Raw genomic sequence first — 25,248 nt, 5'->3', positions numbered from 1 at the left:
AAATAAAAACTCAGAAACAAATCCAGAAAGATTTGGACAAACTGCACAGCTAAATCCAAGCTGATTGCTGCAACACGCACATAGAGCTGACCATGTTTACGTCCATATGCGTTAAATACTTCACACTGATAGAGGCCATTTAGATCAGAGGTCAGACTCAGCAGATGTAGCTTTGCTCCGTCTACTTTGACACCAGGCTGTGGCAAAGACTGTCCAGATCTGGAAAAAACATGAACAAGACTCTACATGAAATGTACAGAGAAGGCAAAAAAAAATGTGAGTTTTGCAAAAATGCAAATTAATTTTAGTCATTAGCTTTTTGTGTTGCACTTTCCTTGCTCACACCAAAACATTACATTATTTAATTTTTACCTAATTACAAGGTATGACTCCCTGAAAAACAAGATAGAGGCGGGTAGAGGCAGCCAGGCACATTCACATCACAACCCTCTCCCAATTGTTTCCATTTTCCCTTTTGATCCCACCATTATATCATAAAAATAAACACCATATTATTAAGCTTAGAATTCATGTTTGGGCACAACAAAGATCATTCATTTACTCAAATCAACACCGTCTTATTATATTCACTCTGTTTTACATTTATTGTCCACTTGTTGGCACAGTAGAGCAAATGAAGGACAATGCAGCTTTGGCCCATGAGTTTACCAAGTGGATGAAAAGCTTTAATGCTTCATGAAACGTCATACAGCCATTACTGATTACAGAATAAGGATCCAAATACTGAAACACAACAAAAAGGAAAAAATAATTTATTTTACTCATGTATACATGTGTATTTAGCTATTAGCAGTGGCTCATGGTGATGGTTTTACTTAAATTTTTAGCTTCCTAATTAATTCCCACCAACTGTTTTCTTACCACCATAATTACATCTTCCTCTCTTTCTTTCTCCCTCCACTTTTGGGACTACTGTCCCTTGTCATGCACTGACACATGACTACCAAGGCTTTATAATAGTCACTGCTTGTAATAGGATTGATGGTGCAGCAGCTAACATTTTGGTTAATTTGATACATTTTTCTGCATTTATTTCTAGTTTCTTTTTTCTTTTTCTGTCATAGCGTTTAAAGCTCCACCTTTTCACTTTTGGTTGTCCATCTTTATCAAAGGTTTCTTACACAGTAAACTTCTGTTCTACAAGGTGGATGGTAGGAGAACGGCTGGTCATGTTAAAAGATTTGATCAGGCAATCCAGTGTCAGTAATGAAAAAGAATAAATGAGTGGCAGTCAGTGCTTGTAGGGCTAGTGGCAGTGGACCACTAGCCAGCCTGTAGGCTATAAAATTATATTGACGACAAAGAAAAAAAATGATATTGACCCATCGGCCCAGAAGTGTCCTGGCACACTGGGAAAATGCCTGGTATGCCAGATTACCAGTCCAGCCCTGGTAGGTAGAAAGACTAAACACAGATGGACACAACAGACACAAACACAGTGAAGGAACACAAAGCTCAGAAAAAAGGAGTCTCAAAATAAAAAAGTAAGTAACTAATACAAAGGTTAAATAAAAACCTACACATTCCAACTTAACATTGAGGGAAACACTGGGAAAGGATAGAAAACATGCAGGGCTCTAATTTCTCAATGGCACCAATGCAACCAGCTGCTTGAGTAAGAAAAAAAAGTCTCCGTGTGGTCAACAACAGACACAATATGCCTATATCGTGCTCTAAACCAATCAGAGATAGTCAAAGGCGGGACCTCTCTGATTAGCCGTGGTACAGATATTCCTATAGGCCTACATGTGTACGTTTGAAAGTGCAGGCAGATAGAGAGAGGTGAGTAGCCTAGGCCCGATAGAAGTTGATATAACTGTGGGTAATGAGAAAAGATGAAGACAATGAATTATAACTTTTTTGTTAAGGCCTGATCCGTTGAAATTCATAGCCAGTGTTCTGACACGGAACCATCAAGCTCTTAGGTTATGTCTAACACTAGTCCAGAGGCGGCATCAGATAATGAGCCACATACGATTGACTCCGAGCCAGAGCCCACTGAAAGTAAAAAGGGGAAAGTGTATAAAAAAGAAAGTGCCTCTTACCATTTTAGCAACTAGGACAGGCCCCAGCCCCACACACATGACCCTGAACTAGATAAGTGGACAATGATAAGTGAAACTATGTGTCAACAGTCTTTCAGCTTCTGTCTGCTGAGCTAAAACGGCCTCTGCAATCCTCCAGAGTTCCAGTGACAAAACACTTTTCTTTTTATTTGCAACATTGTTTTCAGTCAAGTCACAATGTCTCTTGACTATTGCACAGCAATTGCAATAGGCTACAGCAGATCATTTTATGTGGCTTTTTGAATGCAGTTTTCCTATCCTGTCACTGCACATTGACTTGAGTAGAAAAGATGATCAGATATGTTTAACTGGATATCATCAAAAGGAGGGTTGAACCACTATTTTTATTTTTGCTTTTAAACCACAGAAAGCTCAAAGGATGTGACAAGTAAGTGGGAAATGACACACAGGCTTTTAAAGGCTGTAAGATATTTTAGTGGAATAAAGTAAAGAAATTCAAGCATGTTGCACCAGGAGCTTCAAATTTGTTACAAAGAAAGACTGCAGCGTATTCTTGACTTAACAATCTGGCTTGGAGTCAATTAACTTAACAGTTAACAGGGTTGTTGAGCTGTAGGGTGCTGGTGGAAACAATACTGCTTTTTTTTTTTAACTTTACAAAAAAATATTCACTCAGTTCAGACCATCCACACATTAACAGCCATGCCTTTGGGATTCCTATAGTTTATGCTGAAGACTAGAATTCTCTGAGCATCTTCAACTAAAATTCAAATGTGTTTACACATTTATCTCCTGGAAAGAGCTCACTGTCAGTGAAAGGAAAAAAAACTCCTTAAAAAACAAACAAACCCCACCACCACCAACAAAACTTATGGCATCAAGTCTATTCAGGTGAAAAAAAACCTTCACAAACACAATTATGTAATACTTCTTTCAGTGTTTCCCTTTTCACAAGCAGTCGTGACAGTGGATGGGCTCTGAATATTTGAGCTTGCAGAGGTCTCCTCCTGGTCTCAAACCAGCGAGATTTCACGTACGAATGTGTAAACTACACTATGGAGTCACCACAAGTATCTAATAGTGATGTGACGTTCTGTATCGAGGTTTCGAAGCTTGTGTCGAGCAGAGATGGGCAGTAACGCGTTACTTGTAACGCGTTACTGTAATCCGATTACTTTTTTCAAGTAACGAGTAAAGTAAGGGATTACTATTGCAAAAACGGTAATTAGATTACCGTTACTTTCCCGTAGGAACGCTGCGTTACTGCGTTACTAAAACCGTGATTTTCTTGCGAGAATGTCTCATGACAGTGACGTAAGCGAGTGTGATGTTCGTGACAACAGCTGTGTGCAGATCAACAATGGATCATATATCGAGTGCGGAGAGAGTATGAGCGTGCAGCGTTTAAAGCGTGGAAGTACTGACCTTACTTTGAGTTTGATTCCGTAAAAAGTGACAAAAACATTAGTGTCCGCTGTGCGTGGGAAGAAAACTTCTTTTTACAGCGAAAAAAAACCCTAAACTTCCAAGCAAGCACCGAGTAGCTACGACGTAATGGGAAACTCACAGAGAAACTGCGGTATCCTTCCACTGACCGCTGCAGCACACCTGCACCAGGATAAACCTCCGCCTACTCTACTCCTGCTTTACAGGTGAAAATAGAGCAAAAGGACCGCTAGTCTTTGACTTTATTTATTTTCTGCTGTGTTTTACTTGCATCTGAAAGAGTGAGTGTAAACACAAAAAAATAAAAAAAAATAAAAAAAATTATATATATATATATATATATATATATATATATATATTTATTATGTGCTGGAATGTGCAGAAAATAGGTTTAAATGTTAAACTAATTTCTTCCAGTCAGATAATGGTGCATATAATTAAAATTTTGCTTCATGCATAAAGTTAAAAGATTAAAACTAACAAAACAAGTTTTAAAAAGAGACTTTTCCATTTGATTACATTTTGTATGATGGATTATGTAGAAAAAGTAGAATTGGGCTGAAAGATCTATCGCTTTATCACCTATTCAGGTTGTAAATCATGTTTTTAAAAAGTAACTAAGTAACTAAGTAACTAAGTAATTAATTACTTTTGAAAATAAGTAATCAGTAAAGTAACGGGATTACTTTTTTGGGGAAGTAATCAGTAATTAATTACTGATTACTTTTTTCAAGTAACTTGACCAACACTGGTGTCGAGTAATGGAGGGGGCATTTCCGCGATGCGCGTATCGAGGCTTGCTTCATTTACGGGAGGAGCTGAAAATGATGACGTCCGAAGCCTCGCTGCCCGGCTGTACCACGTGACTGGTTCATGAAGTGGTTCGAACTTTGCCGCGAGATATGACAGCGATATAAACTCCTCAGACTTCATTCAAAAATGTGGGTGTTTGATGGAGAGTTGCAGTTAGTGAGAGTTTGGAGACAGTTTGGAGGTTTATGAGAGTGAGGAGAGAAAGTCAGGAGAAAATGGAGCCAGCTAAGAAGAGGAGGATGTCCTCCCCTGTGTGGGAACATTTTGATTTTATTCCTCCCAACAAGGTATGTAAATTTCTACAGAAGATGTATTTTCATAATACTGATGGTGCAATACAATTTATGTTAAGCTGTCTTTACTTTTGTACAAGGTGAAGTGTTTGTTTGCTATGTGTCAGGGAGCTGGGATATAACAACAACATCTCATCTAGGCACTACAGAGCTTTGCATGAGAATAAGGGGAACACCGATTGTGGAGCAAGACCAGGTGAGCCATCAAATGCCAGGATAATATAGCATGCAGTAATGTTACTAAATGATATAACAATATTATACAATGCAATAAGTTACGTGTGTGATATTTATATTTGTGCTTTGTTTTTGTTGTCTTTCCTCAGGAGAACAATCTCAAATAGATGAAGACCTGGTTAGCATGGTGATTGAGGACTCCCAGCCATTTAGCATTGTGGAGGACAAAGGATTTAAAAGATCTGTTAAATCATTAAATCCTAGCTATGTTCTCCCCACTAAAAGGTCATAAAAGCAGTGAAAATTTAGTTTTTACTGAATAAAATGTGAATAGGCAGGACTGAGGCTCAGTGTAGCTGTCCATACCTCAACGTTACAAAAGCACAACTACTGTCCATACCCCAACCTCACCTCACCTCACAGTAAATGATCATTTCCATTTTAAGCATTTCCAAATAATCATTTTCCATACTGCCAGCATAAATATACACAGTATACTGCTATCACTACAATATACATGTTTTACACACTCCTTTTGTTGTTGACATTTACAGGCTGTGTGCAAAAGGCCACACTCTTCAAATTCATGCCAACTAATATTTTTACGTCCAGTAGATGTCCTACTAGAGCAAATGAAGCTTCAAGAAGCTTTGCACTGGGGTGAACCAATTGAATGAAAAGCTTCAGTGCTTCATGAAGCTTCATCTGCCCATCACTAGTATCTAATGCAATAGTATCCAACTTTGCCCAGCTTTAACAGAATTTTTATTTAATTTACTTTGTGATCTTTTCCATGGGAGTAGGCTACATCAAATTTGACAGTTGCTGCATTTATGGAAATAATCTTACACAGCTGCATTAGAAGCAGTTTGCATTTAACATGAGATTAACTCTTACACGTGACCAGTTTTTGTACAGTTTATGTGATTCTTAGGTTTGTGGTTATTTGTATGTCATCTATTAAGTATGTTTCTCTTAGTCTTCCGTTTTGTGTGATTTTTGAGTTTTTATTCCTCATTGTCTTCTCCTGTGTTTAGTCAGTCTCATCTTCACATTTGTTTTTCTCTTGTCTCAGTGTTTGCTGTTCCATTTCTGTCTCTCCAGTCAGTCATGTCCCCATGCTTGTTTCTCCCTGGTTCCTCTGCCAAGCCTTTGTGACATAGTCTCTGTGTTATCTTACTTCCTGTTTTAGTTTTTACAGTCCTTTTTCCTATTTCCTTCTTTAGTACAGCTGTGTTATGGTAAATAGCCTGTATTTGTATAGCGCTAGTCCCTAAGGACCCCCAAAGCGCTTTACACATCCAGTCATCCACCCATTCATACACACATTCACACATGATGGCAAGCTACATTGTAGCCACAGCCATCCCGGGGCACACTCAAGAGGCGAGGCTGCCGGACACTGGCGCCACCGGACCCTCTGACCACCACCAGTAGGCAACGGGTGAAGTGTTTTGCCCAAGGACACAACGACCGAGATTGTTCAAGCCAGGGCTCAAACCGGCAACCTTCCGATTACAAGGCGAACTGCCAACTCCTGAGCCACGGTCGCCCGTTATGACCTGTTGCCCATCCTCTCGTCATGCGTAGTGTGTGTTCCTCGTCAATTTGTTCCCATTTTGTGTTTCTGCTCTGTTTTCTAGTTCCTAGTTTCCTGGTTTCCTCCTGGCCTGTACCGTTTAGTTTTGAGTATAGCATTTGTTACAGCAATAAAACTGCCTCTTCCACTTCATCCCTTTGTGTTTGGTCCTGCCTGACCTGCCACTCACCATACACACACACACACACACACACACAGTAATTATTCAAATGACTTTACCTGCTCCAGTTAAATATTGCATTTGGATTGGCTTCAGTCACACACTCAAACGAGTCCTCTGAAATCACTCTAATGTTCACTTCTGTGGGTGAGACTGCAAAAGATATAGAGAAAAGTGTGTTAATCCTGAACTAAGGAAATATTAATGATTTCACATATGTTTGAATCCTATTATGGCACGCAAATCCATAAATCTTGGTTACTTGTCATTTAGATCAAGGAGTGATCCCTTCATAGTGATTTAAATATGTCACTGACTCAATTACAAACACCTTCAACTAAAAAAACTGAAGGTTGGTAACACTGCAGGACAGTGCTGTGTCACTGAAATGGTCATGGATTGGTATTGAGGGATAAAGGTCTGCTGAGAGAGCATTCCTCTATGTCATCACTGGCATTACCTTGGATTTACTGTATTAACTGTAGCTACTGACAGTCAGCATGTCTCTGACAAAATGAGTGTTAAGTTTGACTTTTTTCGATGCCTCAGTTCAGGTAAACTAAGCTCATTCCAGGTAGCCAAAAACTCCAAATTGAGGTATATTGACCTCAGTAAAGATCAATTATTTTGGTACTTGATATTTTGTCTTTCATCTGACAGTCCAAAAAACAAAACACCCACATTAAGTATTATTTAGTCTTTAACAATAATGGCATAACAATAGCCTTTGTATCAACCTAGATATCCTCATTTTGTCTTGACTTTTGCTCTGCTTATCTTTCAGAAATTCTTTCTTAATCTGTTGTGACATAATATTGACTGCCACAACCAGGAGACAAAGTCATGAGAGCAGGGGTCCTGGGTGTGTACTAAAAATATTTTTATGGCAGCTGGATGTGGGCTGTGGGCTGTGGCGCAGACTGGACATAGCTGCAGTGCCAGAGGAGGCAGGATGGAACAGTTGACAGCCAATATCTAATTATACCTCCCCTGTTTCTACACAGCAGCAAAATGGAGCATTGGGAGAAAACGCTGAGCGGACAGGGAGAGGACAGCATAGACAGAGTTGCGGGACAGTGCTGTAAAGCAAATAACAGTGTAAAAAATGTAAATAAAAACACTATGATAAAGAAACGGCGTGTGCAAGGTGCATGTGTGTGTGTGTGTGTGTGTGTGTGGGGGGGGGGGTTTCATAGTGGCAGACATGCTACAACTTGGTTAAACAAATTAAAATTCTAAAATCAACAGTGACACAACAAAAGACAAATAATAAACTACATCCGCAGCTGATACTCACAGTAGACCTGTATGGTGAAGGGCAGACTTTCTTCTTTAGACAGGGAGTCACCGCTGATGACACACTGGACCTGGTGACCATTAATCTCTCTCGTAGGAACGCCAAACAGAGAGCTGACTGTGGTAGTCGTACCGTTGTCATACTGGGTGGAATTTGTTGTCGTCCTCACTTTGTCTCCCAAAGCACCAGTGAGCCACCTCACCTCTGCAGGAGGCCTAGAGCCAGCAGCCGTGCAGGTAGCAAATAAAACCTCTTCAGTGCCCAAAGTTGGAAGGTTGTCCTTGATGTTTGTGAAAGGAGGCACTAGGAGAGTTAGAGCACACAAATAAATCACCATGCATACAGGATGGTTGAAGTAACTCTGTCTCTGTCTCACACACAAACACCCAGAATATTTTAAATAAAGTGTTTTTTCATACCAAGCAAGTTTAGAGGTATTTCAGTCTTCTGATTTCCACTGGGAAACAACGTGAAGATGCACGTGTAGCTGCCTTCATCCTTCAGGGTAACATTGGATAACTGGAGAGTTCCATTTTTGTTGTTAAAATTCCCAATATATTTAAATCGATCATCACCTCCATTGACAAACTGCGGTCTCTCTTTGGGTAGGATGGTTAGGAAATTGTCATTGTGAGGTTTTTCTCTCGTCCTCCTCTGCCAGGAAATCTGTATCAGGTCATTGTTGGTATCAATGACATGGCACGGTAAGATAGCAGTACCTCCTTGAACCACTGTCACACTTCCATCAATCACCCGGAGAGCTGGAAAGTACATGAAAGATCAGATCACAGATGAAAAAGTAAAAACAAAAGAGCATCCAAGAAGATTTTCACACGTAAACACTTAAAACACACAATTAATTGACTGTTTATTTTGATCATTATTTTGACTTTCAACAATTAAATAAAAGTGCCTGAGTGAGAATAGAAATAGAAAACAAAGCAAAAGCAGACCAAGCTCTCCCTGACCATGTGCTTGGATGTGCCAGTCAGCTGTTTTGGATTAATCTGGATGAGTAACACTTTGTCAGTTACAGAAATACAGTGCTAGGACAAAGAAATTGCTGCTTTCCTGATTTCTTAGTTATTTTGCATATTTGTCACGTTAAATATTTCAGATATTAAATAAGAATAACCCAAATGAATAAAAAAAAGAATATAGCTTTGAAATGCTAATTTTATTTATTAAGGAAAAAAGGTTCAAACCTACCTGATCATATTTCCCCCCTAAATCTAATTACTGGTTGTGCCACTCTTGGCAACAAGAACTGAAATTGAATTGAAAATAACACTGCATTATGTGTTTCTTCGGGTTATTTTTGTCTGACATCTGAAATATGTAAGTGTGAGAAACATGCAAAAGAATAAGAGATCATGGAGTGGGCAAGCGTTAAAAACAACAAACAGATGTAGATGTGCAGCCAGCTGTGCAAACACAGTGAGTGAGAGTAAGAGAGGAGAGTATTTATGCTTCCAAGAGAAGGAATGAGGAGAAAGCTTATATGAACCAAAAAGCAGAGTTAATCTGTTTCACACACACACACACACACACACACACACACACACACACACACACACCGATGAATGAATATTCCTACTATGATTGTTTAGGGGCCATAGATGGGCCTAATAGAAAAAAAACTTGGAAATTAATTTACGCAAAATAAAAGGTCCTCAATTAATTATACTAAATTTGATATTAACAGCTACTACATTGAAGATCTCATTAGAAAGACAGAAATTATTTCATCCCCAACCATGTTCACCTCACATACTTTAAGGATGCAATAATTCAAACATACACTGAAAATATGGAAATGCTTTTCAGATTTTGAGGGGAACATGAGGTAGTATTAAATGTTTTTATTTCAAAATCGAAAAAAAGTGCTACTAAAGACAGTCTTTAGTGCTAAATTTCTTTTTCACAAGAAATAAACCTGTGAAAAAGACCTGACAAGAAATAAACATGAACAAAACTTGTGCTATTTACAGAAACTATATAATATAAATGATATTAGGTGCCTTTCAAATCATAAAATTTACAGGTCTTGACTTCAGGTCTTGCTTTAGTCTGCTGTAGCTTAGCATCTGTTTCTGATATCACGTTTAACATAAAGCACACCTTAGTAATCTGAATACAGACAGTCAAAAATCAAGGCCATATTACTAAAATAAGTAGACTAGCTGGATTATACTTTGCTCCAGCTACTGACTTAGTAAACACACCCTTATGGTAAATGGTAAATGGCCTGGAGTGTATAGCGCTTTTCTAGTCCTTAAGGACCCCAAAGCGCTTTACACTACATTCAGTCATTCACCCATTGGCAAGCTACATTGTAGCCACAGCTTCCCTGGGGCGCACTGACAGAGGCGAGGCTGCCGGACACAGGCGCCACCGGGCCCTCTGACCACCACCAGTAGGCAAATATGGGGTTAGTATCTTGCCCAAGGATATTTGGCATGCAAGCCTGGGATCGACCTTCTGATTAGTGGCTGACCTGCTCTGCCACCTAAGCTACAGCCACCCCTTACTATTGCTTAAGTTTTCACAGCCGATTGAAAAAGAAGAATCTTAATGCAACTCCAGGAGACTAGATGATTGCCTTCTTTGTGTGTGACTTTGCTGACAGACAAACTACTGAAAGGTAAATGAAAACATTTTGCTAGTTTCCCATGTCCTTGTGTGCTCAAGGTAAAACCAACAGGCCCTGGCTGTGTACTGAGCTGATAATGTAACAATGACATAATTTTGTAACATCACCCACCACCATGAAGATCTTTCGAGTTATATCTAAATTCTGTTACAACCCAGTGAATTGCTATAATCTTATCTCATGTGAAAAATCCTCTCACAAGAAAAACAAAAACAAAACAAAACTCAACCATACTTTTTTGTTTTATTTTATGAACTGTGGGTGAAGAGGCGGGGGGGGGGGGGGGGAATCACGCTTAAGTGGGAATTTATTAGTTTATATGAACTGTCCTGAAAATGAAAAAGAAATAGAATTGTACATATTAAAACTGTAGAGCTATGATCTGTACACACTCTTAATCCACCAGATATCCCATCATTTTTGATGTTTCTACATCACCACCACCAGGACCCGCATTGGTAAAACATGGAGTGGCACTTATTTATCATAGTAATTGTCCTTGAAAACATAAACAAAACATGTAACTCTATCCGCTTCATTTGGTCTTCTTTCTTGTGATTTGCTCATTGCTGCTGCTGCTGCGGCTATCCACGCCCTCTGGTTCAAACAGGAAGCAAAGGTTACTTTCAAAGTCAAATGTAGGAATGCGGGGGGGGGGGGATACTTGGTCAAATTTGACAAACATCATATGATGTTTTACATTCTTTTCGTTGTTTTCGGAAAGTGCCGCTTGTTTTGCTAAGATCTGGGAAAACATGAACGAGACTCTACATGAAATTTTACAGAGAGGGCAGTACAATGTGAGTTGTGCCAAAAGTCAAAAGAATTTCAGTTATTAGCTCTTTGTTAGCAATGCTAAACTGCACACTGTTGTATTCAAGAGTCTGGCTTCATAGCAGAAGAGTCCAGAGTCTGAACTCTCCAGACCTTTCACCACGTGAAAACATTTGCAGCTAGTATCGTCAGGTTATAGGTTATGGACTGTTATTAAATGAAGACATAAGAGTACACAGTAGTAAACACGGTCATGTCCTGACTTGTTTTTATATGTATTGTTTCGAGTTAAAAGTTAACCAGAAAAAAAGTTCTGATTGAATACTTTATATGTTTGCTGTGTTCTACTGTTAATGAAATGCAACATTTTTTCAGATCAATGCATTCTGTTTTTTTTATTTACACATGTTGGGTTCAACTACCTCAATAGTTGAACCCAACACACATTGTCTCAATATTTTTTGTAACTGATTTTGTATCTGCATGCTAATGTTGATTGCTATACAAAGATTTGGGCCTTTTGATAAACAAAATGAAAGTTAACACTGAATAGATGAAAGCTGTAAAACACTTGTTGTCAGCATCCAAATGATGTTTCCTTTGTTGGAAGACCAAAACCTTAGCTTACATTTTTAAAAGTATTTTTATATGTGTATAAATATATGTCATTTATTTTCTGAATATACAGCTTGCTCACACGCTGCTCCCAGTGCTGATATTTTCTGAAAACACTGTGAGCTAAAGTTTAAACGTTGTATTTTTAAATTGGCTGGCCATCTGATCAGACTGCAGCTTATGTGCTTGAAGTGTTCACACTGAGCTTTAATCTGATATTATTGTTTCTACAGTTTATTTTCTGTCTGTCTTTTGCCCTGTCTCCCTCCTCCTCCCTCCTCCCTCCTAAAATTGAACTGACCTCTGTTACAGGTAATATAGCTCTAAATACAATGTCACTCTATCTCTCTAAAGGCTTTTCCAGAACATGTTTGAGCTGAAACCATTACATAAACTACTTTACCTGTACCAGGTAACATTTGCATTTGGGCTCTCTTCTGTCACACACTCGAATGAGTCCTCTGAAATTGCTCTAATGTTCACTTTGGTGGGAGAGACTGCAAAAACAGAGAGAGAGCTGTGTTAGTTCTGGGTGGCAGAAATACTAATGATGTCTTGAAGTGATATTTTTCAAATTTTCCTCTTGTGCAAACCTTGTTGCAAATACTGCAATCCAGTGCTTCACATCAATGTACATAATTATTTTAATTCAGCCACACGTGAGAGTTTTTTCACCATACACAGGTGGACTTGTTGGTGTCTTGCTGAATAATCCAAATGTGGATTATGATGGGCGGACATTCCCCATCATGATTTTGATCAGAAGTCCTATTTCCATCAGTTATGGAACGCCGTCCAGGTCCTGAAGCAGCTAAGCAGCCCCAGACTATTGTAGCTTAAATTGTAGACGACAAACTTCTACCGCTTCCCATTTGTGCTGCATGGATCTTATGACTGAGGAGATCGGTGAAGTATAATGAACAGCTTTTGAATCTGCTTTTCCTGTATGACATAACATCTCTTCATGCAGGAAGTAGTGGACCGGAAAAAGAAAAACAATCAAAATTGGTCAGCAACATTACTCTGCCAGACAGGCTGCATCATTACAGTTGTCACTGACTGGTACTTCATCAGAATTACCCAGTATTCCCAACACAGGTCAGGTCCACTAACCTGTAAATGGAGGCAGCCAGTGTAAGAGGGAAATCATTAGAATGTTTTTCTAACCAGCAGCCCAGCTTTGGTCTTCTTTTGATTCGATTAGATAAAACTTTATTAATCCCTCGGGTGGGTTCCTTTGAGAAATTCTGTTTCCAGTAGCACAGCACCGACAGAGATTGCAAAAGAATGTATGCAGAAATAGAAATATACCATATATACACATGTATAAATACTAAGTATACAATAGTGATAACTAGGAATACCAGGGAATTGCACATTTCAACTATTTTTAGTCTATTGCACCGCTGAGTATAGAAAAACATTGCACAGTGAAAAGGGAACTACAGCTTAGTTGTTCCCGCCCTCCTTTGTCCCCCTGTTTCCCCTCTCTCTCCCCTCCAGTGAGGAGTTAAACAGTTTGATGGCGTGTGGGACAAAGGAGTTTTTGAGTCTGTTGGTTCTTGACTTGGGGAGAAGCAACCTGTCACTGAACAGACTCTGGTTGTTTATGGCCGTGTGCAGAGAATGCCCACCATTGTTCATAATGTCCAACAGTTTGTCCTCTTCTGTGCCACTGTCACCAAAGTGTCCAGCTTTATGCCAACCACAGAGCCAGTTTTTGATTAGTTTTTTCCAGCCTGGATGAGTCCTCCTTTGCTGTGCTGCTCCCCCAGTATACCACCGCATAGAACATTACTCCAGCAATCACCGACTGGTAAAACATCCTCAGGAGCTTCCTGCAGATGTTAAAAGACCTCAGCCTCCTGAGGAAATACAGTCTACTTTGGCCTTTCTTATACAGGTGCTGCGTGTTGCATGACCAGTCCAGTTTGTTGTCCACCCACAGCCTGAGGCACCTCCTCTCCCTCTATCTGAACTGGCAGTGGACCTGGTGGACCTCATGTGACGAAGTTCCTCACCAGACTCCTGTACTCCTCTTCCTGATCATCCCAGATACAGCCCATGATGGCTGTGCTGTCTGCAAACTTCTGAATATGGCATGATTCAGAGTTATAGCAGAAGTCAGAGGTGTACAGGGTGAAGAGAAGAGGGGACAGCACAGTTTCCTGTGGTTTTGCTGCTAGTTCAGTGAATTTTGGTCAAAGAGTGATGAAGCCTGCAGTTAGGAATCTGTCAGCTTACCAGCTTACAGCACCTGACGGATGTGCGCGTACATGACTGTGGGATCCAGGCTTTGTCTTTACAACTTCTTGTAGAATCTGTTTATCTGCTCTTAATTTGTTTCCTGGTTTAGCTGATTGGAGGTCGTTGAAATAGTTTTGTCAGCATTCAGCTGAGATTCTGATGTTTCTGTAGGTACCACTGTTGCAATTTATTTTTATCTTTAAGGCTATATACCTCATAATTAGCATCACATATTTGTTTTATCCCTTACTGCACACAAAATAAGTATTGTAGAATAAGTTTTGGATGTAGACTGTTACACTGTGGTACTAACAGATACAGGACAATGACCCCTCTCAGGAATGTGGATGGAATGTGGAGGTTGTGATATCTGCAACAGGGCTGTAGGGAATGTTCTTCCAGTCCTTCCCCATTCTCTGACTTTCTACAGGCCTGACAGGATTATCACATGCAATAAAAAATGCTTACTGCCTGTGTGTGGGAGCCAGAGAGAGACTCAGGTCCATGACGCTAACCATTTCATAATAAATGGTGAAAACTTATAATTTGAGCATATTTGCCTCTAGTATTGGGGGTTTAACGAGTTAATTGTTTATTGGTTAATTGCTATAAGTAGAATGGCCATAAGGGTTTTATCAGTAAGAAAAGCTGTAAAATTTAATATAATGCAGTAAAAAACAAAATGTGTGCTTGTGCGTGTTTGTTTGTGGTGAGCAGCAAGTTAATTTGTTATTGTTATAAATGGCTTCAAGTGCACATTCATGCCTGTGAGACTCATCCAAACGTAAACCATGGCTTTGTGCTACATGCAGACATTTCTGCATCTCTGCCATTTAAACACACTTTGTATACAATCAATTTTAAGTAATATTCAATACTGAACTGTAAATTTAGGCTTTTTTAAGGAAGATATTTGTTATTCAGTGTTGTCATAAAGGCCTTTTTTTTTTTTTTTTTTTTTTGCAATTTGCTACTAGTAGGGAGAAAACATGTGAGGTTTAAGGCCTGGACAAATTTGAAACATTTTGTCGTTAAAAATGGAAAATGGCTGAAAATAAAAATGGCATTACGTTAGCCAGTTTCATAAATACTGAACTGATGTGGAGTCTCCAATATCATTGAAATGTAGCCAGATGCTGCTCACTTTCCTTTTTTGCTCATTTCTTCACTTTTACTGACAGGCTTGGATTTAAATCTGCCTCCCCCGTCTTTCTGTGCACCTGGCCTGTATGGATATACTTGCTGTCTTCAGATAATAATGACAAATGGTCATATAATGACCAAAATTCAGTATACTAATTAATCTGAACTCTCACTGATAAAAATCTAAACAAAGATACAGCTCCATTCAAGTCTTTTCAATGACAAAGAAGGACGTCACAAAAACCAGAGCATGGTTAAAAACTGTTTGCCCTTAACTTACTGCAACATCCAAAACCAGAGATCGTTACAAAGCAGGACTTTGGCTTATCCAGGTAATTTCAGGGTTGACCTTGTTTTTTTTTTTGTACCACAAAGATGGTTCTGGGATGTTACTGCGATAATCGCTATGGTAATTTATACTGCATCTGCTTATAGATCAACAAGTATGAAATCACTGCCTACTGAACAATCAAGTCTCTAGAAAATTCACCATTCCTGCAAAATCTGTTTGTTTGTTTGGTGTTTTTTTTTTTTCATTTTTACTCTGAAACCCTTAAATAGCACTGATTATGCACCTGAGATTACAAAGACTGAATTTGCTGCTAGTTGAATAAAAATAAGAATTAAAATAACTTTATTGATCCCAAAGGGAAATTCATATAACAAAGCTCATCTGCTATTATTATGAGAATTTAAATAGCTGTGGGAGGGAATGCTTTTCTGCAACTCTGTTTCATAAAAATGCCGTAAAGTTGGCGACCACAGTTATTCAGGATGGCTTCTATCATCCTTCATGTGCATCTTTCTACCATCTCCCCTAGCGTGTCCATTCTGGCTCCAATTAAAGAGCCAGTTTTCTTCACTGGTTTGTCCAGTCTCCTTGCATCCTTGTTTCTTATGCTTCATCCCCAGCAGACTGCAGCATCAGAAAAGCCTACTTATCATTACAGGTAGTCTAGTTTGTTATCTAGGTGTAAACCTAGATATTTATATTTCATTACCACCTCTGTGTCTGCCCTACACACTTTCAGAAGCTGAAGGAGGCCTGAATCTTCTGAAATCTGTTATCATTTCCTTCGTCTTTGAGGTGTTCAATGTGATAACAGAGTGTATCAAATTAACTTTACTTGGCTCTATAAAGAAACTAAAGTGATTTTAAGCAGTTGACAGTAAGCATTTGTTAAAGTGTATGTTGTAAAGACCCACCTTTTAGCACATCCCAGCACACCCACTCACTTCACCAGATGCACCTTGTTTAGTTCTCTCACTTTTGATTGGGTGTGGTGCTTGTCCTTAATTGCACTCACCTGTCACACATTATATAAGGACTGCATTTACTTTTGGCTCACTCTTTCCTCACTCCCACACGGGGCGGCAGCAGAGCATTGGCAGTCCATGTGTGTCTTTCCTTCTTTGCTTTATTGATTTGAGAATAAAAGGAGAACCCTGTGAATGATTAGATGACTGCTTATTCTTATTCTAATCGGATGAGCCCATGATGCTGATTACTTAAACCCTGAGCCTTCCTTCCTTCATAACAGTGTATCTAATTTAAAGTTTTGTAGTCAAATATTTCGCAGCTAAAGATTGCACCAAATCAACTGCTTTCCACCAAAAAGTGATGAATCAAGCAAAACCCAGAGCACACAGTGTCCTTTAAATACTGCAACAGCAGCCAGGAGTCATCTGTACATGTAAATGCCAACTTTGAGCATCAGTTGAGTCAGAGTAGCTGCATTTCCTCCTGCAGAAGCTTGATACATACAGATCCTGTAGCTTGGACAGATTAGTACAACATTACAGCCACTATGTGGCGCTCTTTCTCTATTTTCTATATTTGATGGTGTTTCCCTTTTAGGTGAAAAAGGAAAGACCATCTTTAAATCTAAGAGGGTATCTAAGGGTACATCTTTCACCATCTTACAATGCTGTGATTGCAACCATTCCCCATCTCTCTGTGAATGGGACTCGTGGGAATTGAGCAGTAGTCTTTGATTAGTGGTTGTTGATAAATGGTCATGAGAATTTGCATATTAATAATGAAGGAACTGACCTCCCAGCCCATTGTGGGAATTATGGAGTTCCACAGGGTTCAGTGCTAGGACCAATTCTGTTTACATTATACATGCTTCCCCTAGGCAGCATCATTAGAAGACATAGCATACATTTTCACTGCTATGCAGATGACACCCAGCTCTATCTGTCCATGAAGCCAGATAACACACACCAATTAGTTAAACTGCAGGAATGTCTTAAAGACATAAAGACCTGGATGGCCACTAACTTTCTGCTTCTTAACTCAGATAAAACTGAGGTCATTGTACTCGGCGCTGAAAAGCTTAGAAATATGGTATCTAACCAGATTCTTACTCTGGATGGCATTACCTTGGCCTCCAGTAACACTGTGAGGAACCTTGGAGTCATTTTTGACCAGGATATGTCCTTCAACGCACATATTAAACAAATATGTAAGACTGCGTTCTTCCATTTGCGCAACATCTCTAAAATTAGAAATATCCTGTCTCAGAGTGACGCTGAAAAACTAGTTCATGCATTTATTACTTCCAGGCTGGACTACTGCAATTCATTATTATCAGGATGTCCAAAAAACTCACTGAAAAACCTTCAGTTAATCCAAAATGCTGCAGCAAGAGTACTGACAGGGACTAGAAAGAGAGAGCATATTTCTCCTGTTTTGGCTTCCCTTCATTGGCTTCCTGTTAAATCCAGAATTGAATTCAAAATCCTGCTCCTCACATACAAGGTCTTAAATAATCAGGCCCCATCTTATCTTAATGACCTTGTAGTACCATATCACCCTATTAGAGCACTTCGCTCCCGCTCTGCAGGCCTACTTGTTGTTCCTAGAGTATTTAAAAGTAGAATGGGAGGGAGAGCCTTCAGTTTTCAGGCCCCTCTTCTGTGGAACCAGCTTCCAGTTTGGATTCGGGAGACAGACACTATCTCTACTTTTAAGATTAGGCTTAAAACTTTCCTTTTTGCTAAGGCATATAGTTAGGGCTGGACCAGGTGACCCTGAATCCTCCCTTAGTTATGCTGCAATAGATGTAGGCTGCCGGGGGATTCCCATGATGCATTGAGTTTTTCCTTTCCAGTCACCTTTCTCACTCACTATGTGTTAACAGACCTCTCTGTATTGAATCGTATCTGTTATTAATCTCTGTCTCTCTTCCACAGCATGTCTTTCATCCTGTCTTCCTTCTCTCACCCCAACCGGTCGCAGCAGATGGCCGCCCCTCCCTGAGCCTGGTTCTGCCGGAGGTTTCTTCCTGTTAAAAGGGAGTTTTTCCTTCCCACTGTCGCCAAAGTGCTTGCTCATAGGGGGTCATATGATTGTTGGGTTTTTCTCTGTATCTATGAAGCGCCTTGAGGCGACTTTTGTTGTGATTTGGCGCTATATAAATAAAATTGAATTGAATTGAATTGAATTGAAATTGTTCCTTCAGTGTTGCTAGTTTCAGTCATTATGCAAATGTACTGTTTATAAGATTGGGGAAACCTGCAGTCAGCTGAGACTGAAGAAGTCGGTGATGAAACGTTTCTCCCACTGAAAACGCTACGTCCAGAAGAACAGAATCAACTTTTGGGGGTATCTGACCTTACATGGCCTCTCTATATGCTTTATTCTCATTAGCATTATCAAAATCATACTGTTATCTGCGGATATCTCAAATAGGAAATTTACCACTTTTTTCCAGTCACGTGTTATTACTTCTTAAGCTAAATTAGTAGTTAGTAAGTAAGTTAGTAACAAGTATTCAATTTAGGCATAACATATGTTAAACTATCACCATCTGCTGGCTACTATAATTTTCAAGTCAAGGTTCAAATCTTGAACTAAGACAAAGAGGAGAGACAGAACAGGGGAGAGGAGAGACATATACAGAAAAGAAACATAAATGTAAAGTATGTTAAATCCAGGTTCGATGTTTTAGATTATCATTTGAAAAATAAAACAAAATGTCTCAAGTAATAATCTGTTTGAAAAGCACATCATACAGTTTTTGAAAAACAAAAGATACATTGTCCAGATACATGTACTACAGGCGGAGTCAATTTTAATCAGTTTAAATGCCTGTTTCTGTCCAAGTAATTTAATTATGGTGGGGATGTTGTCCTTGTGTCATTGAGATAATGTGTTTAAGAGGAATCATCATGTTGTCCCTGCAGTTCAAAGACTCCCTCTGGCTACAGTCTGTGAGGAGAAAGAATCAGGAAGTCAGTGAGTGCCTGAAGGACTGCGTCGACACTGCAGGCTGGGGCGTGTTCAAGGATCCACGTGAGGATGGCATAAACAGCATCATAGACTGCATCACTGAGATCACTGCCTATGTAAATATATGAACCATAATTCCAACAACAAGCACTGGATCACCACTGACCTGAATACTAAATGAAAGGAGGGTCGTCAACTGCTCATAATTACATACGTAAATTCCTTAGGAATTCATAAAGTATTCTGATTCTTATAACCCCCCCAATCCCATCTTCCTGTCTGAAACCCCTGCGTGTACACGTTTGTGACCACTGGTCAGTTCGGGAAATGGCATGAGCTACTAGCTGATGCAGTGTGTTCGCTGTCACCTGGATGATATTTTGGTGGTATTGTGAGAAAGCAACCAAACTCCATCATGGTGAATCCTTCTCTCCCACTTCATCCCACTCTACCCACAGTAAAAAACACAAGATATAAAGCAAGCACACCAAATGATTTATAATTGGTCAATTTAGAATACAGATCAAACAACAGACTTTAGTGATTGAATGCTTTAAAAAAGCTGCCACACAAAAACCTAAATAAATTGAAAAGTACAACCATCTGAGACACAGGTGTATGATATATGATTTGATATGATGTATAGCTTTCCAAAAGCAGGGAACCCTGACTGTGTAATGCTTTAACGAAGTAATTCTCCAGCTTTCTCTGAAATGTCAGCCAATTATTCCCTACAGTAGTCGCACCACCAGCTCCACAGTTTGAGAAGACTGTTTAATGTGTAGCGTAAGGACATGTTGTCAAATGGCTCTCACAAATATCCCCTGTGTACATGTGTAAATGAGAGAAAAGACAAGGCACAGTTTATTCATTAATGCTGACTCTTTCAATAAACAAGTTTAGAGATTTAAAGTTTAGAGTTAAAAAACACATACTAGTGTAACTATTGCTATAAAGGATTAAGATGAATTTAGCTAAATGTAACCTACACAATTAAAATACAAACATATCTTCATTTGACACAGAAACTTGGCAGCAAATAGTTGATTGGTTAACTAACTGGTCAAAGTGTCTGTGAAGGTTCTCAGTCATCCAGGTCATCGTAGTCTAAGGAGCTTGTAAAGGAAAGCAAAAAAATACTGGTGACCATCAATGCTACCCCTCAGTCTCCTAGTAGATACACCTATGGTGTCAATTTCAAAATCCTTTGTCACTTTGTCCTCAAGTTATTGCATTCACAAGAGTTTCAGAAAACCTCTGATTCAAACTCATCTAAGATTTTTAGAAGCTGCACTTATAGCATCGACTTCAAACTTCTACATCGCCTCATTCGAGTTATCGCATTCACAAATTTGCATGTGTAATAGAAATTTTCTATTATTCTCCATCAGCCTTTTTACGTCTGGGGGTAAAAATTATTATTATTTAAAGTTTAAACACACATGCTGTGAGATTTTAGCTTCATATACTGAATACAGTTTTGTGAAAAATGGTCTGTCGACCTACTATCAAGCCATTTCTTTTCTTAAACTGGTCAAGGAAAAGTCAGATTAGCAGCTGAGAGTGCATTTTGAAGGTTGACATTGTTTTTCACAGTTTTTCACTGCTTTTCTGTAGTGCTTGTAATACAGAACTTAAATTTGACCTTAGAACCTGAGCGTGTCACAAATTCTGTTTTTGCCTCCTGTCGTTAGCTTGTATACTCATAATAAAAGTTGGCACAAAACAGATGATCAAAGAGTTTTACTGACATTACTTGAAAAGTTTGTGTGTCAACAGAAGTTAAACATGCCTTTCACATTTTGGAAAGTGAAGCAGCTTACAGCAAACACTGTAGAGCAAGTCTGGCTCTCTGGAAACAGAGATCCAAGTGATAGCTCCTGGGAAAATCATCATAAGCTTTGCAGAAAAACGTAAGCCAATGTCGAACAGAATTATCAGTTACAGTCAGTTTCCGTCTTTATGATGACACACTTTTCATAACAGTGAAGTAAAAACACCTCTTTATCAGTCAGCACACTTATTAGACCCGTCTATGTTTTAAATAAGTCAGCTCGGCTGAACGGATGGAGTTAAAGGTCTGAACCAGAACAACAAAGGATAAGAAATTAAGAGAGTGCATTTGCATTTGTGTAACTTAGCATTTGTTACTTAATGCACTATGTAGTCTTGTATTCATATAATATTAAAATTTAAATTGACCATTTTTAGTATTTTATTATTACCTAAAAATTAGTATTTAATCATACTCCCATAAGTTTATAAGAAATCGGTTCATATACTCGGGCTTTCTGTTCAAGTTTCTTGATCAGCACATTCATTTAAGTAAATACATGAATGAAGATTAAGATTTGTTTTTACTTGCATGTGTAAGTTTTGTTTCATTAGAGCAAAACTTGTACATTCATGGCAAGTACAGACAAGTGCAGGCCTGTTTTATTATAGTTTTATGTAGTAGTTTTACTGGAGGGGAGTAAGTGTGTGCACCATCATGCACAAGAGAAATTTAGCACCATTCACAGTGTGCAGTGAAGCTATTCTCTGTGTGAGTTTTTGTATTGTACTGGTAATTCATTTAGTGTTTCTGATAAAAACACTGTGGGTTTTATAAACTGCAGCTTAATGACTCGTGTTATCAGGAGGAGTAAAGAACATCAGCCAGCGCTTCAATGCAAACAAACCTGCTGCAGCTGTGCTAGCACACTGACTGGATACTGTCATGGTGCTTTCTATAGGCACAATAAGCAAAAAAGGAAAACATGTAATTCCATATGAATGATTGATGTGTCCACAATTGGCCACTATTGTACATTATAACCTTAAATACTTGTTACCCTTAGGGAAGGGTGTTACTGAAGGCAGATGGATTTTTCTTTCCTGAATTTACAGTAACCACATTACTATAGCTGTCAACAGTTTTCACTGATGATGAAAGCTTTTGACAAGTTGGTGGAAACACAAGAACAGATGGCAAATATAGTTAAAGCTTTTCATGACAACAAAGGAACAGGCAGTTAAAACCACATCCTAACGGTTGTTCCAGTTACATGTGAAGTCGTTTCACAACATGGCCTTTTTAAAAAGACTTTGTTAAATTTCATTGCCAAGCTAACTCTAGAATAATATGTTGGTAGAAACTTCAGTTGAGATATTTTCCATCTTTGGCTTCCACAACTGTCAGAGGGATTGCTGAGGCAGAGAATTCAGAACATTTGTTTAAAAACCTGCATTGAATTTAAAACAAACAGGCAAAGACTCTGTGTATCTGCAGATTTTACAAAGAATAGTAATACTTCTGTAATATTCAACACACTATTAAAAAAAGAAGGGCCGATTTAATAAAATAATAAAAAAAAATATAAACATATCTCCACCATATCAGAGAGTTTTGCATTACATTTTTTTCGATCGCTTTGGCCCAGTTCTCAGAGCAGAAAAGTCAGTCTCACTATTCTATTTTTGCCTGTTTTCTTTTGCATATAGTTTAAAGATTATTGTTTTGCTTTTCTCAATTTCATCAGTTTTGTAAAATAAATATTAAAATCCTTCAGATTTCACTTTTGTTTCTGAAAAATGCGTACACTACATTAGGCCTACATTTTTGCAATGCTTCTAAAGTCATTTAAGTTTTTGAGGCAAAAAAAACTAAACAATTTGATGACTACGTCTTTAAAGGGTGGTGAAAGGTCTCTATTCATTCATCACAGAGATAGAGTGACTGACTGACTTTTCATTTTTTGAACAACGTGAGAAAGGTTTTGATTGTAGTAGTTCCTTTTGCACAAGAGACTCTGTTATGAAAAATGCTCTGTTTTGAGAACTGCATGAAGAGTGGTTTGAATGACTTTTGTGAGAATTGCACAGAAGCAATTGAGAAAAACTGTAAGTTAAGTCATTAGCACCAAAATATCGAGAGTCATATTAATTAATTTATATTTAACATAATTAATTTTGACTTTAACATCTCTACAAATGAATCGTTGGTGACCTCGCTCACTTCCTGCAGTTGTTCTTGCTCTCATCTTTGATCATCTCCTGCACTCCTGGGAGATGGTGGGTCTCTAGGCCCATCACCATGTGATGGAAAACACCTAATGCCAGAGAAAAATAAGACAGCATGCATGGCTTACAGTTAAGCCTGGAAATTTTGCGGCATTAACAAATGAAACAAAGATGAAATGTCAGACAAAGCAGAACACGAGGAGCTTATCTCCAGAAGTGGATCATCATCCACTGGCTGGAAATACTTTGTATTTGGGACAAATGACATTAACTAAGAACAAATTGTAAACAAAGGTTGCTGTAGAGTTGTGTTGGCACCACACAGCAACACAACTAACTGAACCACCTGAAAACTCGCCACAAACTATGATGAATGTACGAAAGCCAAGAAAACCAAAATCATAACTCAATATCAATAAAAGCAAACCTGTACAGTCCGTCAATGTGTCAGTGAATGAACACTTTGTCTGCAAATACATTTTAATTTGAGGATTACAGTGAAACGTAACAGAGAAGCCAGTGCCCTGTTGAATCATTAGTGTTGAACTTTGCGGCAAATGCAATTTGGAATTTTTTTAAAGAAATAACCAAGCAGTTTACACAGTTTTTGAGTGACCTGTCAAATTGCGTCTATGTGTGTGTGTGAGTGTGTGTGTGTGTTTGAAGTACCTTTGAAGTTGTCTGGATTTATCAAGGTACCATACTGCAGCAACAACAACATTCAGGAAAAACAAAACACCAACTAGGGCCCAAACAGCAGAGCATGCTCCTACAGACACACATGGAAAAAACAATATTGTGAGAATGAGGTAATCCTTTCTCTCCTTCATGGTGTTTAGTCTTTTCAGACATTGTTCAAACACCATGCAGCACTTGTACCAAACATTCAAAAACTTTTAAGCTCTGAAAGGTTCTGAGACAAATGACCATGAAAAGAACTATTTGATAGGACATGTTCTTCCAGTGATGGAGCTGACTTTAATATCATTTTTGCTCTGTGTGGAGCTTCAGTCATCCATTCATTAACACTACGTTTTATGCTGACGATATCTTAAACCAACCACCTCTTTAAGCTGGCTGGTTTTCAGAAAAACATTAGAATGAAGCAACACCAGCAAAGGCTCAAATTAAAATTCAGAAAGATTTGGACAAACTGCACAGCTAAATCCAAGCTGCCCTCACCTGATGCCACACGCACATAGAGCTGACCATGTTTACTTCCATATGCATTAGATGCTTCACACTGATAGAGGCCATTTAGATCAGAGGTCAGACTCAGCAGTTTTAGCTCTGCACCGTCGACTTTGATAGAAGACTGCAGCAGAGTCTGGCCAGATCTGGAAAAACATGAACAAGGCTCAACATGGACTGTACAGAGGAAGCAGAATAATGTGTACACACACATATATATATATATATATATATATATATATATATATATGTATATATATATATATATATATATATATATATATATATATATATATATATATATACATATACATACACACATACATATATACACATATGTATGTATATATATATATCTGTATGTATGTGTATACTATCTATCTATCTATCTATCTAGTGCAACGATACTCGTATCGATATTGAACCGTTCGATACAGTGCTTTCGGTTCGGTACGCATATGTATCGAACAATACAACATTTTTAATTTATTTTATCAACTTTCCTTCTGACGGTGCTGTCTGTGTTGAGCGCTCAGTGGATCTGCGCTCGAC

The 25,248-nt window shown here is 38.6% G+C and overlaps 1 protein-coding gene across 1 annotated transcript in view; it reads right to left on the bottom strand.

Annotated features, from left to right (window-relative positions):
- Positions 1–25,248, bottom strand: part of LOC148098251 (poliovirus receptor homolog) — a 30,888-nt gene that overhangs the window by 2,713 nt on the left and 2,927 nt on the right. Inside the window, exons 2-5 of the mRNA XM_087830064.1 lie at positions 8,254–8,595; positions 7,835–8,137; positions 6,597–6,690; positions 67–219 (exon numbers count right to left, since the gene is read on the bottom strand). Coding sequence (XP_087686190.1) covers positions 67–219; positions 6,597–6,690; positions 7,835–8,137; positions 8,254–8,595 — 892 coding nt within the window. The remainder of the gene's footprint in view (positions 1–66; positions 220–6,596; positions 6,691–7,834; positions 8,138–8,253; positions 8,596–25,248) is intronic.

Source organism: Neolamprologus brichardi, chromosome 16 (genome assembly GCF_056152115.1).
Source record: "Neolamprologus brichardi isolate AB-2024 chromosome 16, ASM5615211v1, whole genome shotgun sequence".
NCBI classification, from domain to species: domain Eukaryota; kingdom Metazoa; phylum Chordata; class Actinopteri; order Cichliformes; family Cichlidae; genus Neolamprologus; species Neolamprologus brichardi.
The sequence above is the reverse complement of the archived record's forward strand: the minus strand, read 5'-3'. Positions and strand labels throughout refer to the sequence as shown.